The sequence below is a fragment of the Bombus terrestris genome, chromosome 1 (assembly GCF_910591885.1).
Source record: "Bombus terrestris chromosome 1, iyBomTerr1.2, whole genome shotgun sequence".
Classification (NCBI taxonomy): Eukaryota; Metazoa; Arthropoda; class Insecta; order Hymenoptera; family Apidae; genus Bombus; species Bombus terrestris.
The window spans coordinates 2173145-2190820 of NC_063269.1; the positions used below are offsets into that span (position 1 = coordinate 2173145).

At 37.0% G+C, this 17676-nt stretch overlaps 1 protein-coding gene across 9 annotated transcripts in view; it reads left to right on the forward strand.

Annotated features, from left to right (window-relative positions):
* The window catches only part of LOC100642674 (dystrophin, isoforms A/C/F/G/H), a 439133-nt gene that overhangs the window by 3085 nt on the left and 418372 nt on the right, over window positions 1-17676 (forward strand). For 6 of the 9 annotated variants that reach the window (XM_048406314.1, XM_048406316.1, XM_048406313.1 and 3 more), the window contains 16 exons: window positions 9729-9790; window positions 9913-10005; window positions 10553-10630; window positions 10712-10804; window positions 10951-11040; window positions 11120-11318; window positions 11413-11561; window positions 11612-14581; window positions 14657-14809; window positions 15212-15373; window positions 15658-15960; window positions 16038-16181; window positions 16291-16461; window positions 16552-16734; window positions 16800-16916; window positions 16992-17111. In XM_048406314.1, coding sequence (XP_048262271.1) covers window positions 9729-9790; window positions 9913-10005; window positions 10553-10630; window positions 10712-10804; window positions 10951-11040; window positions 11120-11318; window positions 11413-11561; window positions 11612-14581; window positions 14657-14809; window positions 15212-15373; window positions 15658-15960; window positions 16038-16181; window positions 16291-16461; window positions 16552-16734; window positions 16800-16916; window positions 16992-17111 — 5087 coding nt within the window. Of the gene's footprint in view, window positions 1-831; window positions 1542-9728; window positions 9791-9912; window positions 10006-10552; window positions 10631-10711; window positions 10805-10950; window positions 11041-11119; window positions 11319-11412; window positions 11562-11611; window positions 14582-14656; window positions 14810-15211; window positions 15374-15657; window positions 15961-16037; window positions 16182-16290; window positions 16462-16551; window positions 16735-16799; window positions 16917-16991; window positions 17112-17676 lie in introns of those variants that run through there. The other 3 variants (XM_048406307.1, XM_012320513.3, XM_048406318.1) reach the window with 3 other exon arrangements.

The window sequence follows — 17676 nt, forward strand, 5'->3', positions numbered from 1 at the left end:
TACATTTGAACTTATGTTGATATATATATATATATATATATGTATATAAATTGGATATTCAATATTAAAATTATTATTAAAATATTTAAATTATATAAAAACCCGCTCTTATTAGGCTATTTTTGATCTCGTAGGAAATATCGATCTCGGTATGACAATCGATAGAATTTAAAATTCTTATTATGGAGCTATACGATCCACCTCTTTCTACCTGTTTCATTCGAGACAGACTACTTCTTTCGATTTCTGAGATCCTGTTTACCTGTGATACATTGGGCCTTACGGTCCACAAGGAAGAGCCCGAGGGCCTGTTTCACTGCTCGTAGATAGAAGTTTTTCTATATCTGTTTCAATCTATGTTTAATCCTTCGAGATATTTTATTTGTATCTAATGCGCAAGTTCCTTTGATAAATTATTTATCGCTTTCTATAAATTTCCTATAAATTATATAAATATCATGCGACTGTAAAATTTATAGACTTAACCAGTATAGTGTCAAAAGTACGATTACGGAATTAATTTTTACATTCGTAATTTTGACATAGTCGATTATCGAATAATTTTAATTCGTAACTAGCTGGGCTCAAATTTTAACACTCCTTTCGTTGTTTTCCGTGAACATCAATAAAGTCCTACGATATGTTAGGGAAAGGGGGATCTCATCTGAGAATAAAGGAAAGAACAAGGCAATTTATAAGAAAAAGCGAGATAGAATGAAAGTGTACATCGCTAGAGGGCGGGTACAGGTGGGGGAAGTTGGGCCTTACTTGTCCCGAACTCCGAGGTTGCCAGTTTGCTTAAGACTCAGCCGGTGTGTGGTTCGTTCGGCGATCTATTGACGCTCGTATGAAAGTAAGAACGTTTGGCAGTGTTTCTTTTCCTTTTACATTTTCGGTTCGCGAATCAGCTATCGTTTATCCGTGTCTTTTTCATCTTATCGTCACCGAATACTTTTTTTTCTGTTTCTCTCGCTGTTTCTTCGATATTCGCATTAGGCGCGAATAATCAACAATACTGTGGTTTCACGTATAAGTTATAATCGCGTTAAGGATTTTGAAGGCTTAAAAGAAACGCTATCGTCGGTGAGAACAAAGTAAACAAGAGAAAGAGATAGAAAAAGAGAATGCGAGGGAGATAGAGAACGAGAGCACGAGAGAAAAAGAGAAAGAAAGCTAAAGGTCCATGTGTGTAAGTGACGACGTGTTTGCTCGCAACGGGTGCAGTGGTCTTCTTGACAGTGTGGAATCAACAAGTGTCGTATACGGATCGCTGTTGTCGCGCGTTGTGCGCGCGCGATTCTAACCTCACCGTCGAGATCGGCTCGAAATTCAGATCGATTCGTTTTGTCGTTGACAATCGTTATTGTTTCCAAGTGTTTGAGTCTAAATTGTGCAATCTGTGACAGCCCACTTAGCGTGGTGACTGTAATCGATGTGATATTCTGTGCTTTCCACTAACGTGCCCTTGGATATTGTTACGTCGCCGATTCCGTGGCTGCGTCTGTGCAGAGTCTCAAGCAAGATGGAAGTCGTTTACATAGGTACTTTGCAATTATAACTTTACTACTTACCGAACCTTCCTATTTTTGTTACTTTTACTTTGTAATCGTCTCACAAATGGGTGGAGTTAACGTCTCTCTATACATCTACCTTACAATCACGTCTCATGTCTTGACATCTTGATGTTAGTTAAGAATTGCTTGCCTTCAGGATTTTATCCGAAAGCCGGCATTCGGTTTTCTTCGTTTTCATTTAAATTTAGCCGATGCTAGATTACTTTTAATATTATACATTAAAAACAATTAACTATTTAATGATTAACTCTTATCTGTCTGCATTGCGATTTAAACGATATCTTTTTTACGTTTACTGTGTCATATTAAAAAATGGATGCAATCTGCAACAAAGCATCGTATAGGGCTTGGTATTACAATATGTTCTTTGCATAGAGCTTAAATAGTGCATTTTATATATTATTTTAGTATTCATTTGCCTATTTTACGCCAGTAGACAATGAGGTTATCTATGTTCTAAGGTATGTTTTATCTAATCTTTGAAATATTTATTCGCCATATACGCGAAACGCATGTATACGTCAAGAAAGAGGTACGGTACACGTGCACGTCAAGAATGATAACTAGGCTGCGTAAGTGGCGTCATTTAGATTAGAATGCGTGCTTCGTGTACTAGGTTCAGTGAACATACTATTAGCGAAACGATTCAAGGAAATCGTTACACGCAAATTTAACGCAATCTCGTTTCAATTAAACAATTTAATGCTGAAATTTTCAATTTCAGCGACTTTGACAGTTTAGTTTCGTTCAGATGTTTGTTTTAATCAGCCATAGTAAAAGAATGAATCTTTATATTGTGAAATTTGTTGCGGTAATTGTTACGGTTGTTTACTACCTGTTCATCGACAGCATCTCTAATTACTGGTACGAGAACAATGGGACATTCTCGTGGAAGAAACTGAAATCTCGTTTATTAAATAATTCGTGTAAGACATTGATGCATTAATAGGCTCGTTAATACGTAAACAGCCAGTTAATTGTCATGGTAATCGAAAGGTGTAGTTTCAATCTCTTTTTCCTCTACGGTTTTATCATATTGCGTTACTATGAATTATTCTTAGTTTCGAATACTGCCTTCTGAAAAATTTATCCATTTTTTAAATGCAAAACGCTAACATCTTTTCATGGTACCTAGTCCAAGAATTATTTGTCCTTTATTAAGGCACGAATTGCTCATTGTACGCCTGTTAAAATAATGGATCGCTTTGTTTTCCTCACTTCAATGCATTTATTTCAACTGTAGACAATAACTACTTGTATATCTTCGGTAGAAGAAACGCATTCCGTTCGTGGAAGCTTAAATTGTAGAACTACGTAATGCTAGTGTGACGAATCAAGAGTTGAATCGTTGAATACAAAAACTGTCCATGTATGGATCACACGGACTATTCTTTGGCGTTCTGTGGATCTTTAAAACCTGTGATTGTCATACAAATGTCCGTATTCAATTGAAGAGATTTATCAAAGGTAACGATTTCGTGGTGCGAGCATTTCCAATGCTTTCCATTATAAATTTTTGCGTTGAACTCGATCCAGTTAGTTAGAAACCAACTCGATCCGAAGCGATCTATTCTGAGTTGGCTAGCTCGATGCTTTCCAATTTTTATTTTTTAATCGATTCGATTTAACGTGTTCTTTTCGTTTGAGCTAGATTTTATTCGATTCGAATCGATACGGTTCGATTTAGAATTCCGGATTACACGAATATGCTTAGTTTTAGAGAACATACTCGGGAGTATGTTCTTAAACCTATAATTTAGTACGAAGGATATACTATGGTCTATAGAAAGCTATGAATAGACGGATACAATTAACTAAACGTTGCCTTTCACAATAATACACCGCGAATTCATAATACTAAATACATATTTTATTACATTGTACGTGTAAACAGATCGGTAATTTCTGAACGGATTAACTTGGTATAATCCACGCAACTGATCCGATACAGGTCGCGATTAATGTCTTCCGTGTTCATACGTTATAAAACTTTTATCAGACTCTCTATTAACCAGATGCGTTTGATGCACGCGATTCGAGTTTGTTAACACAGTTGACTTTCATTGAAACGTTATAAACGTTAATCGCTATTAAATTTACGCGATATGTTTCAGATATCAGGCATTTAAATGTTCATTAAATGTGTTGTATTTTCGAGCTATCGCGGGGAGACGCGGTCGCGAGAATACGCGTCAACGGGAGTCGTAAATTTCCGTTACCATTGTAATAATCGACACCACGAATAGTTCGATCCTCTTATTTCGGTTAGGATAATAGGGGTGGTTGTTGTAGTATAACATTGTGATTCACAGAGTTATAAAAATATATATCTCCAACACTTTGTACGATCACACAAATTAGTAACGCCGTTGGTTAAGATACAGGTAACGAAGAAAAGGATTATTCGTAGATGAGAGAATTCGTGTCTATGTTGACTTTGATTGACTAGCGAGACACTTTGAGAGCCGTCGGAACTCTCGGACCTGTAGGCACTGTGAGAGCTGTAGGAACTCCAGGAACTCTGAGAACTCGTTCTGATGTGATTACGGAGGAAAGCTCGGTATAGGTGTCCCATTTGAACCAAGAACCCATTTTGGTTAGGAAAGTGAGGGCAATGGTCCGCGATGCCGATTGGTTATGACCACTGTTGGGAATGAAGATGGGAGGAAGAAGCCTCCTACCAACGTGGTTCATGGGCGACATTGTTTATGGGAAAACCAGCTTGTCCGTTAGGCAACTATTTCGTTTTTTCCATTAGGTAACTACTTGCTTTCTCCGTAATTTGGAAGCATGTACAATAGACCTAAGGACTTTTTATGTACCAGTTATAAACCAAAAATACTTGCAGGATTAAAGGTTCCTGCAAGCTGACAAACTCGGTTCATGATAGGGCCTTAGGTTTATTGAGGATATCTCAAACGGTGTTTGGGCCTTGATGATCAGACCATGAAGGACGTCGCGCGGACCTTTTCACGCGACGTAACATGTGTTATAGCGAATCTATTAAAAGATTCTGTTATATTTCTCTTTTAGTTACTCCCCTCGTTTGAACGATTACGATTAATTTGCAACCATTGCCGATAAGAATGAAAATAACGAGATACCGTTTATTTCTTCGCATTGAAAAATATCTCATCCATAAAAACACATATGATAAATTGAACAATTTGTGAACGATCGAAAGAAAATTATGACTTATGAATTTTTACTCAGACTATATCGACAAACGCTTGAAAACATATACGTTAAAATATATAAGCTCAAACGTGTTAAATACTAGGACGCTGTGAGAATATTACGTGGTTCCATCAGTTCGTTTGACCTGTGAACTTTGGACGATGGTGCGTTTAGGGCCAACGACACGCGTTCCAGTGTACACGCCAGAAGAGATGCAGTCCTCGCGGTCGCTAGTACGCATTGTCATCTCGTTTAAACGATTGTTAGCCACGCAGACGGCCATCCTAGGCGGTTAGCTTGTTTGCAAAGTGCACGCGGTACTCTACTTGCATTCAGGCTGGTGCCAATGAATGAAAAGGCGACGCTCTGAATGGCACATAGTCGAAAAGCGTTTAAAAGCGTTGCGCCTTTTGTGCCAATCGTATAATCGCACAGACTGCAGAGTATAGGGACAGGCAAAGTGCGCTCGATCCGGCAAATGGACACGCTGGCTCGGGCAGAAATTTACCGTGTTTTGTAAATCATTCTAGGTCTTTCTCAGCAGCTGACTTTTATCTTCGTTTCTGGCCTATTTCTGACCTACTTTCTGACTTACTATTTAAACCGTAAAGTTTTCATATTCTCTGACTTTCATCCATTTCTTAGATATGACGCGTAAGAGAAGCAAGAAAGGAAGATTTTGGTTAGATTATTTTTACATCGAGGGAAATATTCTTCGGGGTGTGAACTGTTTCTGTTGTCCACGAGTTCTATAAAATTGCAAACATTAATCGTAGCTGGTGCGTTAAGTCAAGGATATTTATAGAGCAATTTTCCGGCTTGCGCAAAGGGTCAAAGGTTCTCTACCGTCGCGCGATGTTTACGACGAAATTGAAATAATTTATCGTAAAACGACGCTGGTATTAGTAGGAACGACCAGCCTTCGTTGCTTCTTTCCGATCTTCCTCACCTCATTTTCTCGAAATTTGCATCTTTTTAATGAAGAGGCGATATCGAGTGGTTTCGAGCATCTCGTTCTCGCCGGCCCTTTTCGATGACGCTTAACGATTCTAGGGGGAAAAGAGGCAGACAGAGGGACCGAGACACCAATGGGATAAAGAACGCTCGATGGAAAGAAGGGAGAGAATCAGGTTCGAGATCGTTAATTCGACTTTGCCAAGCTGTCGGCGTTCACCAAGCAATGGCGACGCGTAAGAGCTTCGACTCGATGTGAAATCAGCACTCGATACGTATAATTCTTCCGGAGGTTCGAACCTCAGCGTAAAGATACCTTGGATGGAGAGCATTTCTCCCGCGAGTGGTAGTCGACTGGCGAAAAATTCTGCGTCCTTGAGGTAACCGATACCCGAGATCGCGCTGCGACAACGATACTGCAAACCTAGCGCACCGTCGATGGCGTAATGGTCACTGATGTAATCGAAAGATCGGTGTGACTGTAAACATAAAAGATCTTTTACCTTTTTCCCAATAATATTAAATCGCGAATCAACTTTTAATAATATTAAAATCAATATAATATTTAGTACTTGCTTTAGTATCGTTTAAACCACGGAAAATACGTTATCGCTGTTTGATCAATGAGAAACGAGTCGCAATCCCTGTTCGTGAACGGTAGAACGCGAAAGACGAAGAATGCAAGGTTTCTTTTTAGAAAGCTCGCCACGATAGGTGTCGGTGCAACGGCGCTTCGCCGCGAAATATTTGTTTCGTTGATTTGCTCTAATGAATGCGCGTATAGCGGATAGGAGAGCTCGTGTTAGCGCGCGTTTAGCTAAGTTTAGCGGTGGTTTCAGATGGCTGGCACTGTTTTCTCGGCGATGTAGCATATTATCGAGGCGTTAATAGCATTACGCGCGGCGAACTTTCGCGGTTCGTTCAACCCTCGCGATCGCGGAAAGGGTAGCTCGTGGCAATTGTCGCGGATTCGGAAATCGCTCGAGCCGAGACATACGAAACTCGTATACGCTACAAGTTGCAGCGAATCTTATCTTTCGTTTCGTTCGCGTAAGCGAAAATCAATTTCAAAGTTCTCCGATAAACGTGCACTGGAATTTTGTTCTATTTCGCAGAGTAAAGTTTTAACCTTATCAGAAGGTAATCAATTTTCTGTGTCACATCTCGCAGCGGTATAGTGTCGTGTACACAGTACTCTCTCGCGTACTTCATACTTGGCCACCGTTGTTTACGTTAGTTGCTACGAAAGTGAGCCAGCAGATGTGCATGTGCATATAAACACTCGAATCCATCTTTGGATTTTACTGAACGTTAAGGATAGACTTTCGTTACGAATAGTTTGCGCGACACGTGCACACAGCTGTTTCGTTTCCTTTTAAACTTTTAGTTTTTAATACGTTCTCTCCGATACCGATGATACACACCTTTGCAAGATAGTAGAGAAATCGATAGAATCGAGAACAATTTGATTTAACGGTTTCACGGCTCGGATGCATAGCTTCCACCGATACTCTGCATTTTGCAGTTACCGGTGATGTATGGGACTGTATTATGCGATATGTCGAGTCACAAGTAGTTCTCTATTTGCTCAAGGTACATATCTTCGCGCCGGAGTAGTTTTCACTTGGACACCGGTCAAGGTAATTTCACTGTCTTCTTGAAGCAACTTATCTCTTCGTTCGTAGAGCTTCGATTTCTATTTATCGACAGTTCTGTACTGTACTCGATCTTGTAATTTAAAGGAGTTGGTATAAACTGCGTTTTACTTGTTTCTCTGATGCGACTTAATTCGACCCTGTGTCACCGGTTAACGTGAAAAATCTGCTTACATTCCGTCGTTGGCATAGAAACAACCGGTAACGGTTAACAGAAAGACTGCGCAGTATTCGCGACAATGTTAAGGTCCACGTTTCCCGTTTGATAGTATGAAAGCTGGATGACCTCAGCTCTGAAATTCCGTTACATCCATCATGTACAACCGTCTCTAAGCTTGTCGTCGCTCTACCATCTTCTTTTCGTAAACAATGTCTCGAAACCCTATCCTTTTGAATACTTTGCAGCGGCACAGGAAGCATGTTTTTAAAATTCATAAGACCCAAGACGTTAGAATACTATGCAGCTAGAATGAATTCCAAATGTTGTACCAGACAGGAAACTATTTACTCAATCTTTACTCCAAACATCGAGTCGACGGATTATCTTCTCTGGAATTGTAGTATCTCGTAAATAAAATTCCCGCAAATGATAGAAGCTGTTTCGTTTTTATTTCTAGCGTGAATCATCGTTCCGATTAAAAGTCGAGTTTACCATTAAGAAGATATTTTTAAACTAGTTAACCGATCTTCTCGACTCGACGAGTAAATACCATGTCCTATTAGTAGCGTGTCTAACGTGCATCACCATCGAACAATCGTTCCAGTGGTCGTTACTCTCGGTTGCGTAGGTTGGCCTGATCGAGAGCGCAGGAAGTGGCGCGATTTACGTGACACGATTGAATTTTGTGACAGAAAACAGCGGGGAACCAGAGGGTGGAGATACGGTGATCGCGCAAAGAAAACTGGCGATCGAACGACCGTGCGAAAGAACTCGATGCACCATATTCGGAAGCGGCACGGTTTCGTAAGGAAAGGCTCCACGTTGGCCGATACCCGGCCAGGAAAGACGCACGCTCTCGTGCGCGTATCTTACGGCATACTTTGCTTCGGCTACGTGATCGCCATTCGCGATTTCTGTCCCCCTCGTTTCCCCTTTCGTTCACTCTGCTATCGTCTATCCTTCCGAACGTAAGATAAGCACGCTCGTTCCATTCATTCATCGTTGGTCAGTGACGTCCGCATGCTTGTCGCGTTTCTTTTCCATTTGCTTATTTGTAGAAATGTGGGCCGAAAAATGCATAGCTTTCTGGATCGCCTGGCGCCAACCACTCTGATACGGTTTCAATGACTAATAACGTTGCTGATATCTATGGACTTAACGTTGTCGAGATATTTCGTTTGCCAATAATTTCCGAAGCATTGGACGAGAAAAAGAAAAAGAGGTAAACGATGACGAACGACGATAGTTCGAAGAGAGCGTAGGTGATTTGGAGGATGCGTGGACGATATTATTTGTTCGATTAAGAATTCGCAGCGTCGATCGGTATAAAGTAATATATGATCGGAATCTGAATATTCTGGTTTCTGGTAAAAATCGAGCTAATGTATGCGGTTGCGTCAGGTTTTAAAGGACTCTCGTAGATATAAGAAGAACGAGTAGACAACCATGCCGATCAAAGTACACGGTGAATCATTCCAGTAGTTCGCGTACCAGAGATTTGACGTTGGCCCACAGATTTCGAGCGGGTGGTTACTCGTCCAAACTTGGTGATATCGTATGGCTCTAAAACGAAATTCTCATGACTGGTGAAAAATCGCTAGCCTCACAGAACCCGGCCACAGGTACATATTTAAGCATCGTGCTTATGACTTTCTGTTGGTCGACCTAAATTTCAAGAGTTTACTGCTGCATTTACCGGGGTCAATGAGTGTCAACGCGATAGATGACGAGCCGTCGTTGCCACGTCGACAATAATTTCGCGGTGGTGTCCAAATGACAATGAAACTACTGCTGTTGTTGCAGAAACAAGATATTTAAATCAAAACTCGTCGTTTTTTCCCCTTTTTCTTTCGAACGATAACGCGAGATTAGACTTTTTTGCCTCTACGTAAATCATCCAAAATATAATATGTGTCGTACGATGTACACTCTCGTCTCTGATAAATATATATTACTAACATACATCAGATACGTAATGTTTTCTTTCATTTTCCTAATTCATTTCCTCAATTACTCGAAAATATGATTATCGTAATCGCATTGAACGCTATTTAATTGCCAACAAACACGATATCATTATTAATGAACTCACCGTGTTAAATTACAAATGTATGTTCAATGATACGAGTACGGTATATATTGACCTTTGTAAATTAAAAACGATTGTCCTGCAATTGTTGTAACGATTATCGTATACGTATATTGCAGATGAGCGGGAAGACGTACAAAAGAAAACGTTTGCGAAATGGATAAATTCACAGTTGCTTAAGGTATGTACCACGTTGATTAAAATTACGAGTAAGAGTGAGGATTATCCGAATAAGACTTCACGATCCCACTAATATAAGAATTATTTATCAAACATGCATATTCATTGAAACTTTTTACACAGAATCACCACGAGCCGATTTCTGATTTATTCGTTGACTTAAGAGATGGCAATAGATTACTATCCCTGTTGGAAGTCCTTACGTCGAAAGCCTACGTAAGTAAAGAATTTGCAGTAGAGGTAAAGGATTATATAATCGAAACGTATAGGCGCGACAGCCCATAACGAGACATAAGCGATATTTTTATTTCGCATATGATGTAATCTTCTGAACATTGCGCTGACAGTTGTTCTTTTTTTAAAAGGACTAGTCCTCGCAATAGCGCGTCTCGTGTTTACATTACGAGGTGTACGAATAGAATTCCAAGCAGGTGCGCCTATCGAGTATTACGAATATTTGCATGAGAGCGCGGATTATCTACGCACGGTAGGCGTAAGATTATTCCGAGGGAAAAATATGCGTCGTTACGTGGATTCACTTTACGTGTCATTTCACGGCTAACTTTAGTCGCTCGGAAGATTTCCTTTATATAATCTCACTTTAAATCGCATTATTTATGATTTATTTCCTACTTTTTATCAATCCTTTTTACGACAGCTACATAGAGATAATTACAGCCGCTGAAATATCGGCTATTTACATTCCTGTATTTCTACATTAATTATCTCGTTTTTCTTCATTGTCTTGATTTATTTATTACAGAAAAGAGAACGCGGTCGAATGAGAGTTCATCATCTGAATAACGTTAACAAAGCTTTGCAAATTCTCGAGCAGAATAACGTGAGTTGCTAACATTGCAGCCAATTATGAGAGAAAGTATAAGAGATGCAAATTAATTGATATCCTTTACGCTTCTGCTAGGTGAAACTCGTAAATATTAGCAGCAACGATATAGTTGACGGGAATCCTAAGCTAACACTCGGATTAGTATGGAGTATTATTCTACACTGGCAGGTCAGTTTTATAGCTGGGTCAATTTACCGAGAATAAAGCTTATCAGCAAATATTGAACTCGTTTTTATTACTTGTCATCTATGTAATTTTATGTCGTAGACGTATAATACATCATTTATCTGATATCAAATGAAATGCTTATTTAGGTACATTACCATCTGAAGGATTTAATGACGGAATTGCAACAAACAAATCTGGAGAAAACTCTTTTGGCATGGTGTCGTCAAAATTCACAGGTGAAATCTCGTTCGAAGGATAAAATCAATTTTTCTAGCTATTTGCGTAACAAATTTTTGAGACGCATGTCGTTTATAGAATTACCCTGGGGTTGACATTAAAAACTTCACGACATCTTGGTCGGATGGTCTGGCATTTAATGCGATTCTTCATAAATGGAAACCACATTTATTCGATTTCAATAACATAGCGCGTAAACATCCGAATGCCAGATTGGATCATGCGTTTCGTATTGCCCAAGAACAATTAGACATCGAACGTTTATTGGATCCAGAAGGTAAATTAAATTAAAAGTTATTAATATCTGTACTAATTACTAACATTTAGTTTATGAAGTTTAAGACTGACATATACGTTGTATGTTGTAACAGATGTGAATACATCGGTGCCGGATAAGAAATCGATAATGATGTACGTTATGTGTCTTTTCCAATCATTACCTCATTCCGGAGACGATATAGGCGAGTTGGATCTATCAGTAGCGAGTGATAGTAGCCCGGTTACGACACCAGGAGCAGAGGTATTCGATCTGATTTCGCGTAGCTTAGTAATTATATGTATCTTTTTAAGAATGTTTCTTTGCAGAATACTCTATCTTTCACAAACTTTGGAACGCCAACGTCGCGGCCGATGAGTCTCGCAACGAACGTGTCTGTGGAACTTGGCGGTTATCAAGTTGCTCTCGAGGAAGTTTTGACCTGGCTCTTGGAGGCGGAAGATAAATTAAATCACGCTCCAGAACCTGGATCTAGTTTGGAAGTATTGAAGCAACAATTTCACGAACACGAGACATTTTTGGTGGAATTATCCGGACATCAGGATGGAGTCGGTGCTGTATTGGAGGAAGGTGCGAGATTATTAGCAGAAGGTGGTTTACACAAGGATGAGGAGCACGAAGTTCGAGTTCAAATGTCGTTATTAAATTCTCGATGGGAAGGGCTTCGAATGCGAGCGATGGAAAGGCAAACTAAAATTCACGAGGTTCTTATGCAAATGCAGCAAGGCCAGTTAGATGCATTGCGGCAGTGGTTAACGAGGACTGAAGATAGGATATCGCTAATGGCAACGATCGAACTAAATCAATCCGCTTTGGATGATCAACTAAAACTGTTAAACGAACTAGAACAAGATATTGCAGCGCAACAGGGAATCGTCGATGGTATGAGAAACATGGTAGTTGTCGTGGATGAAGAAAACTCTGAAGCAGTTTACGCGCAAATGGAAGATCAATTATCTGCTCTGGGAGAGCGATGGACTCACATTTGTCAATGGAAAGAAGAAAGGAGGCAACGTTTGCAAGCTTTTTCTTCGCTTTGGCAAAATGTTAATGACGATTACAAAAGATTAGTATCATGGTTGAGTGAAACTGAGATCACGTTAAAACAAATGGAAGCAAATCCAGCGTCAGAGATTGGTGAAGTGTTGGAAAGAATTAAAAAATTACAAATTCTGAAAATGGATATGGATGCAAATCAAAGGAAGTTAACGTCTTTGCAAGAATCCGTTCAAGAACTGGAGGGACAAAGTACTTCGCCAGAGTGTATTAATATATTAGAAAAGATCGAAAATTTGCAAGATCGCTGGGAAGCGGTGGGGCAGATAATGGAAGTACAGACGCAGAGGATAACAAATTCCGGATTTGAGTTTGATCTAAAGACTGAGAGGGAAACAACGATGATTACAGGTAACGAATGGATGTCTGAAACAGTAACAAGTATCGCCTATAAGGAAGAAATTACTGCAGCTTCCACACCTCACAGTGATTCGAAGAAACGTCGTATAGATAGTACAACTAGGCACGAATTTGAATCTGCGTTACATAATCTGTATAAATGGCTCGATTATGTTGATTTAGAAATTGGACGATCGGAGGGAGTATTTGACGAATTGAGCATCGAAGAGAAAAAAGTCGTTTACAATGATACAATAGCTGATATAGAGGCACACAAAGATGACTATAACAGAGTTTTAGACTTAGGGAAACAGCTTCTCGAGGAACTAAGAGATGCAAATGAATCGGTCGAAGCAGAGGAAACAAAAATCAAAGACATACAGAATTGTTGGATGGCAACTAACAATCGGCTTGAAGAAATAAAAACTCGTATAGAATATTTAGAAGAAGTGAAAAAATTCCGAACGGAATTGGCTAGTTTAAATTTAATGTTAGACAGCTATACTAAATGGTTTGATTCAAATAAAGGAAACAATCAAGTAGAACCGTTCAGGGTAAAATTGAAGTCGATGAAATCTCACGAGGAACGCATTAAAAAATTGTTAGAAAAAATCAAAGAGTTGTCGGAAAATCAAACTGGTAGTAATGAAACTGTTAATTTAAATGCTGATATACAAACTTTTGTTCGTAATTGGGACAAATTGTATAAAATATTGTCTGAAAGGCTAACCGAATTAAATGATGCTGTTGATAAAACACCACCAAAGAAATATACGGATGCTGTTGCTAATCTTACTTCTTTTATTAATAATGTGGAGAGTACATTATTGTCAGAGCATATAGTGATGTCAGATGATAAGACAATGGCAGAACAATTACAAAAATTCAATAATTTACAAAATTCTCTGAATGAGCATCAAGAAAATTTTAATTATGTAAATAGTGTTGGACACGAACTAATAATGAAAACCAGTGGAGATTCTCAGGGACAAAGACTTAAAGATGCATTGCAAGATCTTATCACCAAATGGAGTGACATACCTATAATATTAGAAGAACGGCAACAAAACCTATTGAGAGATATAGAGACTTTAAAGGCATTTAATAACGAGCTCTTGGATCTTCAAAGTTGGCTTGAAAAATCAAATCAGTATCTAGAAGAATTATCGAAAGATGGTGTGTCAAATAATATCGAATGTATGGAATTTAAATTAAAGCAAATTCAATCTTTTTGTGAGGATATAAATCAAACAAAACCTCGAATAGAAAAACTTCAAATCTCTACAAACAGATTACTTGAAAATTCTGAACCAAAATTTGCGAATGTATTAAACAATAAGCTGGAAGTTGTATCGCATAAGTGGAATGCTATTGTTGATGGTGCTAAAAGTTTAAATGATAAATATGAGGATACATTGAAGAAGAATGATGAAATAATAAATGGGATAGAAGATTTTACGAAGTGGTTGTCTACCTTAGAAAAAGAAATACCGGTTGAAACTAAAATAACATCTTCGGTTGAACTGTTTCAAGTTCGTGGCCGATATCAGTCATTAAAAGAAAAAATAGATAAACGAGTAGAAGAATTTCGAAATCTTAACGAAATGGGTAATGATAAATTGTTAAGTTCCGAAGGATCTTCGGTACAAGAACTTGGCAGACGATTTACGTTTTTAAATGCTCGCTGGACAGATGTTACAGATCGTATTTATGAACGATACAGACATTTACAAAATGCCAGCCACGAATATGGTGAATTCCGTGCTTTAGTTGCGCAAGAAAGTGATTGGTTGGATAAATTAGATAAACGATTGAAGAGATCGACAGAAAGTGCTGCAGATGCTGAAGAAATATCAGAGGAACTTGATGTAAGTTTACACGTTATAGTATCATGCAAATTTTTATGGTTTGTATGAAAAGTAATGAATTCTTGTTTTAAAAAGGATTTAGAGAATTACATACGAAATCATCCAGAAATAAGGCTTGAAAAGATACAAGAAATTGGTAAACAGTTGATTGAAAGTAATATCATGACGCAGTCCATTCAAGCAGATGTAGAAAGCTTAACAAGTCGTTGGGAGAGCCTAAATAATCAGGTATGTCACTGTTATATGTAATGTCATAGTGCTTGAATTATTGATTCTGTTCATAACAAAAAGTTGTATTTATTTTTAACTGCATGCATCATTGCCAAGGAAAACTTAAGTACTTATTTTAGACATATCTATTTAAAGATGTTAGTTTTTTATTCTGCTTTGAAAGATTACTCTTGCTTGTATGAATTATGAAGCTTTTTACTTATATGTTTGAAATTATAATGCTGTACAAAGAAAATATGTTATTCAGGTGAATTTTTTTAAATTTCCCCATATTTTTAAGTTGATAAATTTTTATATATTTATAATTGTTTAAGTTTGGTGAATACATTTAAACAATAGTTTATTCAACGAAGTTGTTTAATTAAGTTATACAGAAAATTAGAATTATATTTTGAGTAGGCAGGGCAGCGAGCAAAGCTGCTGGAAGGATCAGTGAAGCAAGCGCAACAATCAGAAGGACGTATTCTTGCCCTTCAGCACTCCCTAACGCAAATAGATTCTGTACTAACTGCACGTCTTGACTGCGACCTTACTGCTGATGATTTGCCTCATGATTATCAGGTCTGTTAGTGAAACTTTTTCTTACCATTTACTAAGCGTATGTTTGAAAGTTTCTGCAAATGTATAAAAAATGTGTAAACATAATATGTGTACTAAATTCATCTTTTTTCTTATATTAATAAACATTGTACATAAAGCATTGCTTCAAGGAAGCATGATAAAAATGTTACCTATGTATTTTGTAAAAATATATATTAATTAGCGTGTAATGTATAAACAAAGAACTTAGAATAAGATTTAAATTTTGTGATGATAGTTATACGAGTCAGGTATATATATTTTAGAAATTAATGGAAGAAATGGAGCATCAGCGTTCGACGCTTCAAGAAATGGCATTACAAATCGAATCATACAAAGCTTCTGGAAAGCAAGAAGCTGCATTTAGACTGCAAGAACAACTGACTCTTATTGAACAAAAATTCTCAGAAGTTCAAAAGAAATTTCAACGTTTCCGATGTCCAACGAATTTAGAACCGAGATTATCCAGAGCTCTGAGAGAACTTAGAGGAATAGAAGAAGCAACTTGTTTATTAGAATTATCATCAGAAGATCCAGAAGCTATTGAAGGTCAACTTAAACATTGTCTGGTAATTAATTATATACTTCGTAAGTTTTATTTTTCATAGATGTTCAAGTTGTGAAAAATCTGATTTTTCATTTATAGCGCTTTTATCAAACATTAAGTGAAATTAAAAGTGAGATAGAAAATATTATTCTAACTGGTAGAAAATTAGTCGAAGAAAAAAGTGTCACTGAACCAGAAAAATTTTCTCGGCGTATTGATATGTTAAAAGAATTGTACAACAAGGTAATACATGTTTAACATCAATGTATATTTTTAGTAGTACTGCTTTCTATGTACAATCGTTCTGTTTATACATTATATTTGTCATTATATTTATATTTTGTTATTACAGTTGGGTTTACATATAACTGAATCGAAAGCATGCTTAGAAACTGCTTTGGATTTATCACGTGATATGTATAAAAATATGTCTTATATTAATATGTCCATAGATAGTATTAATAAAGAATTAGATACACAAAAAAATATGCCTGACCTTCCAGTTAATGCAATATATGTACGAGTAAGTGCATAAATACATAAGTAAATTTAGATTCCACGATTTTTAATAATCTTTATATGAAAACAAATGATTATGAAATTGTTTAAATAGGAAACTCTGACAGAAGTAATACCACGATTAAATGTTGTGAAAGACAAGTTGCTAAATTCCCAGGAAGAATTTTCGAAACTTTGTGACCCAATGTATTTAGAGCAATTTAAAGAAAAGTTATCAGACGTTGTTACGAGATTAGCATATACTGAAAAGAGATTAAGACTATGTAATGCTTCAGAGGTAAATCCATCACATATAGGGAAATTGGTGTAATAAATGAGGTGAACAAATTTTTTTACTTTTAGGAAGAGCCTAATGTTGATGAAATAACGGCTTGGCTGTTACAAGTAGAGGAAAAGCTAAATAAATTAGATGGTGTTCCAGTTGATCAGTTAACGGAAAATCATTTTGAACAATGCAAAGTAATCAATATTTTAAGACTGCGCTACATGAAATGGGATTTTACTTTATGTATTTATTTAATGATTAATTTTTAGGCTGTACAAAGTGAAATGATTGAGGCAAAACCAAAAATCAATCAACTTCAACGTTATACCTATTATCCGAAAGTTTCAGATGTCTGCAAGAAGTGGGAGGATATATCTAATAGAATACAGGTATGTGTATTTATATATATACATATTTTCGTGTAATAAATTTAAATATCATTCATTGCTTGTTTCCTCATGGCTTGTATTGCTTCTTCTTTATCTTAACATCCGGTATATGTAATGCTTGTGCTTTATAGTACCATTACGTATATCTCATCAAGACAAATTTTCAATATATATATATATATACATATATATACATATATATTAAGAGTATGATTATATCATTTCTATAAACTAATGTTTCAATTCCACTAAAAATGATAATTGATGTAATACGTCAATCTTTCACATTTGAGGTTTTAAAGTTTTATTAATAAAGCTTTCTTTTTTTTGAATATTTTTTCATGAATTCTTTTGCTTTGCATTTATTTTTTAGTTCACTAAAGCATATAATGAGTTTTTTTAAAGATTTATGTGTAAATCAATTATATGTATTTCTACCTCTTAAGTTTGATTGTTAATACTATGTACATGTTTAACACATTATTGTACAAATATTATATATAAGTTATATTGGTACATATTCGTGAATGTTATGGAGCTGTCCAAGAGGTGTCTCTATCTATGT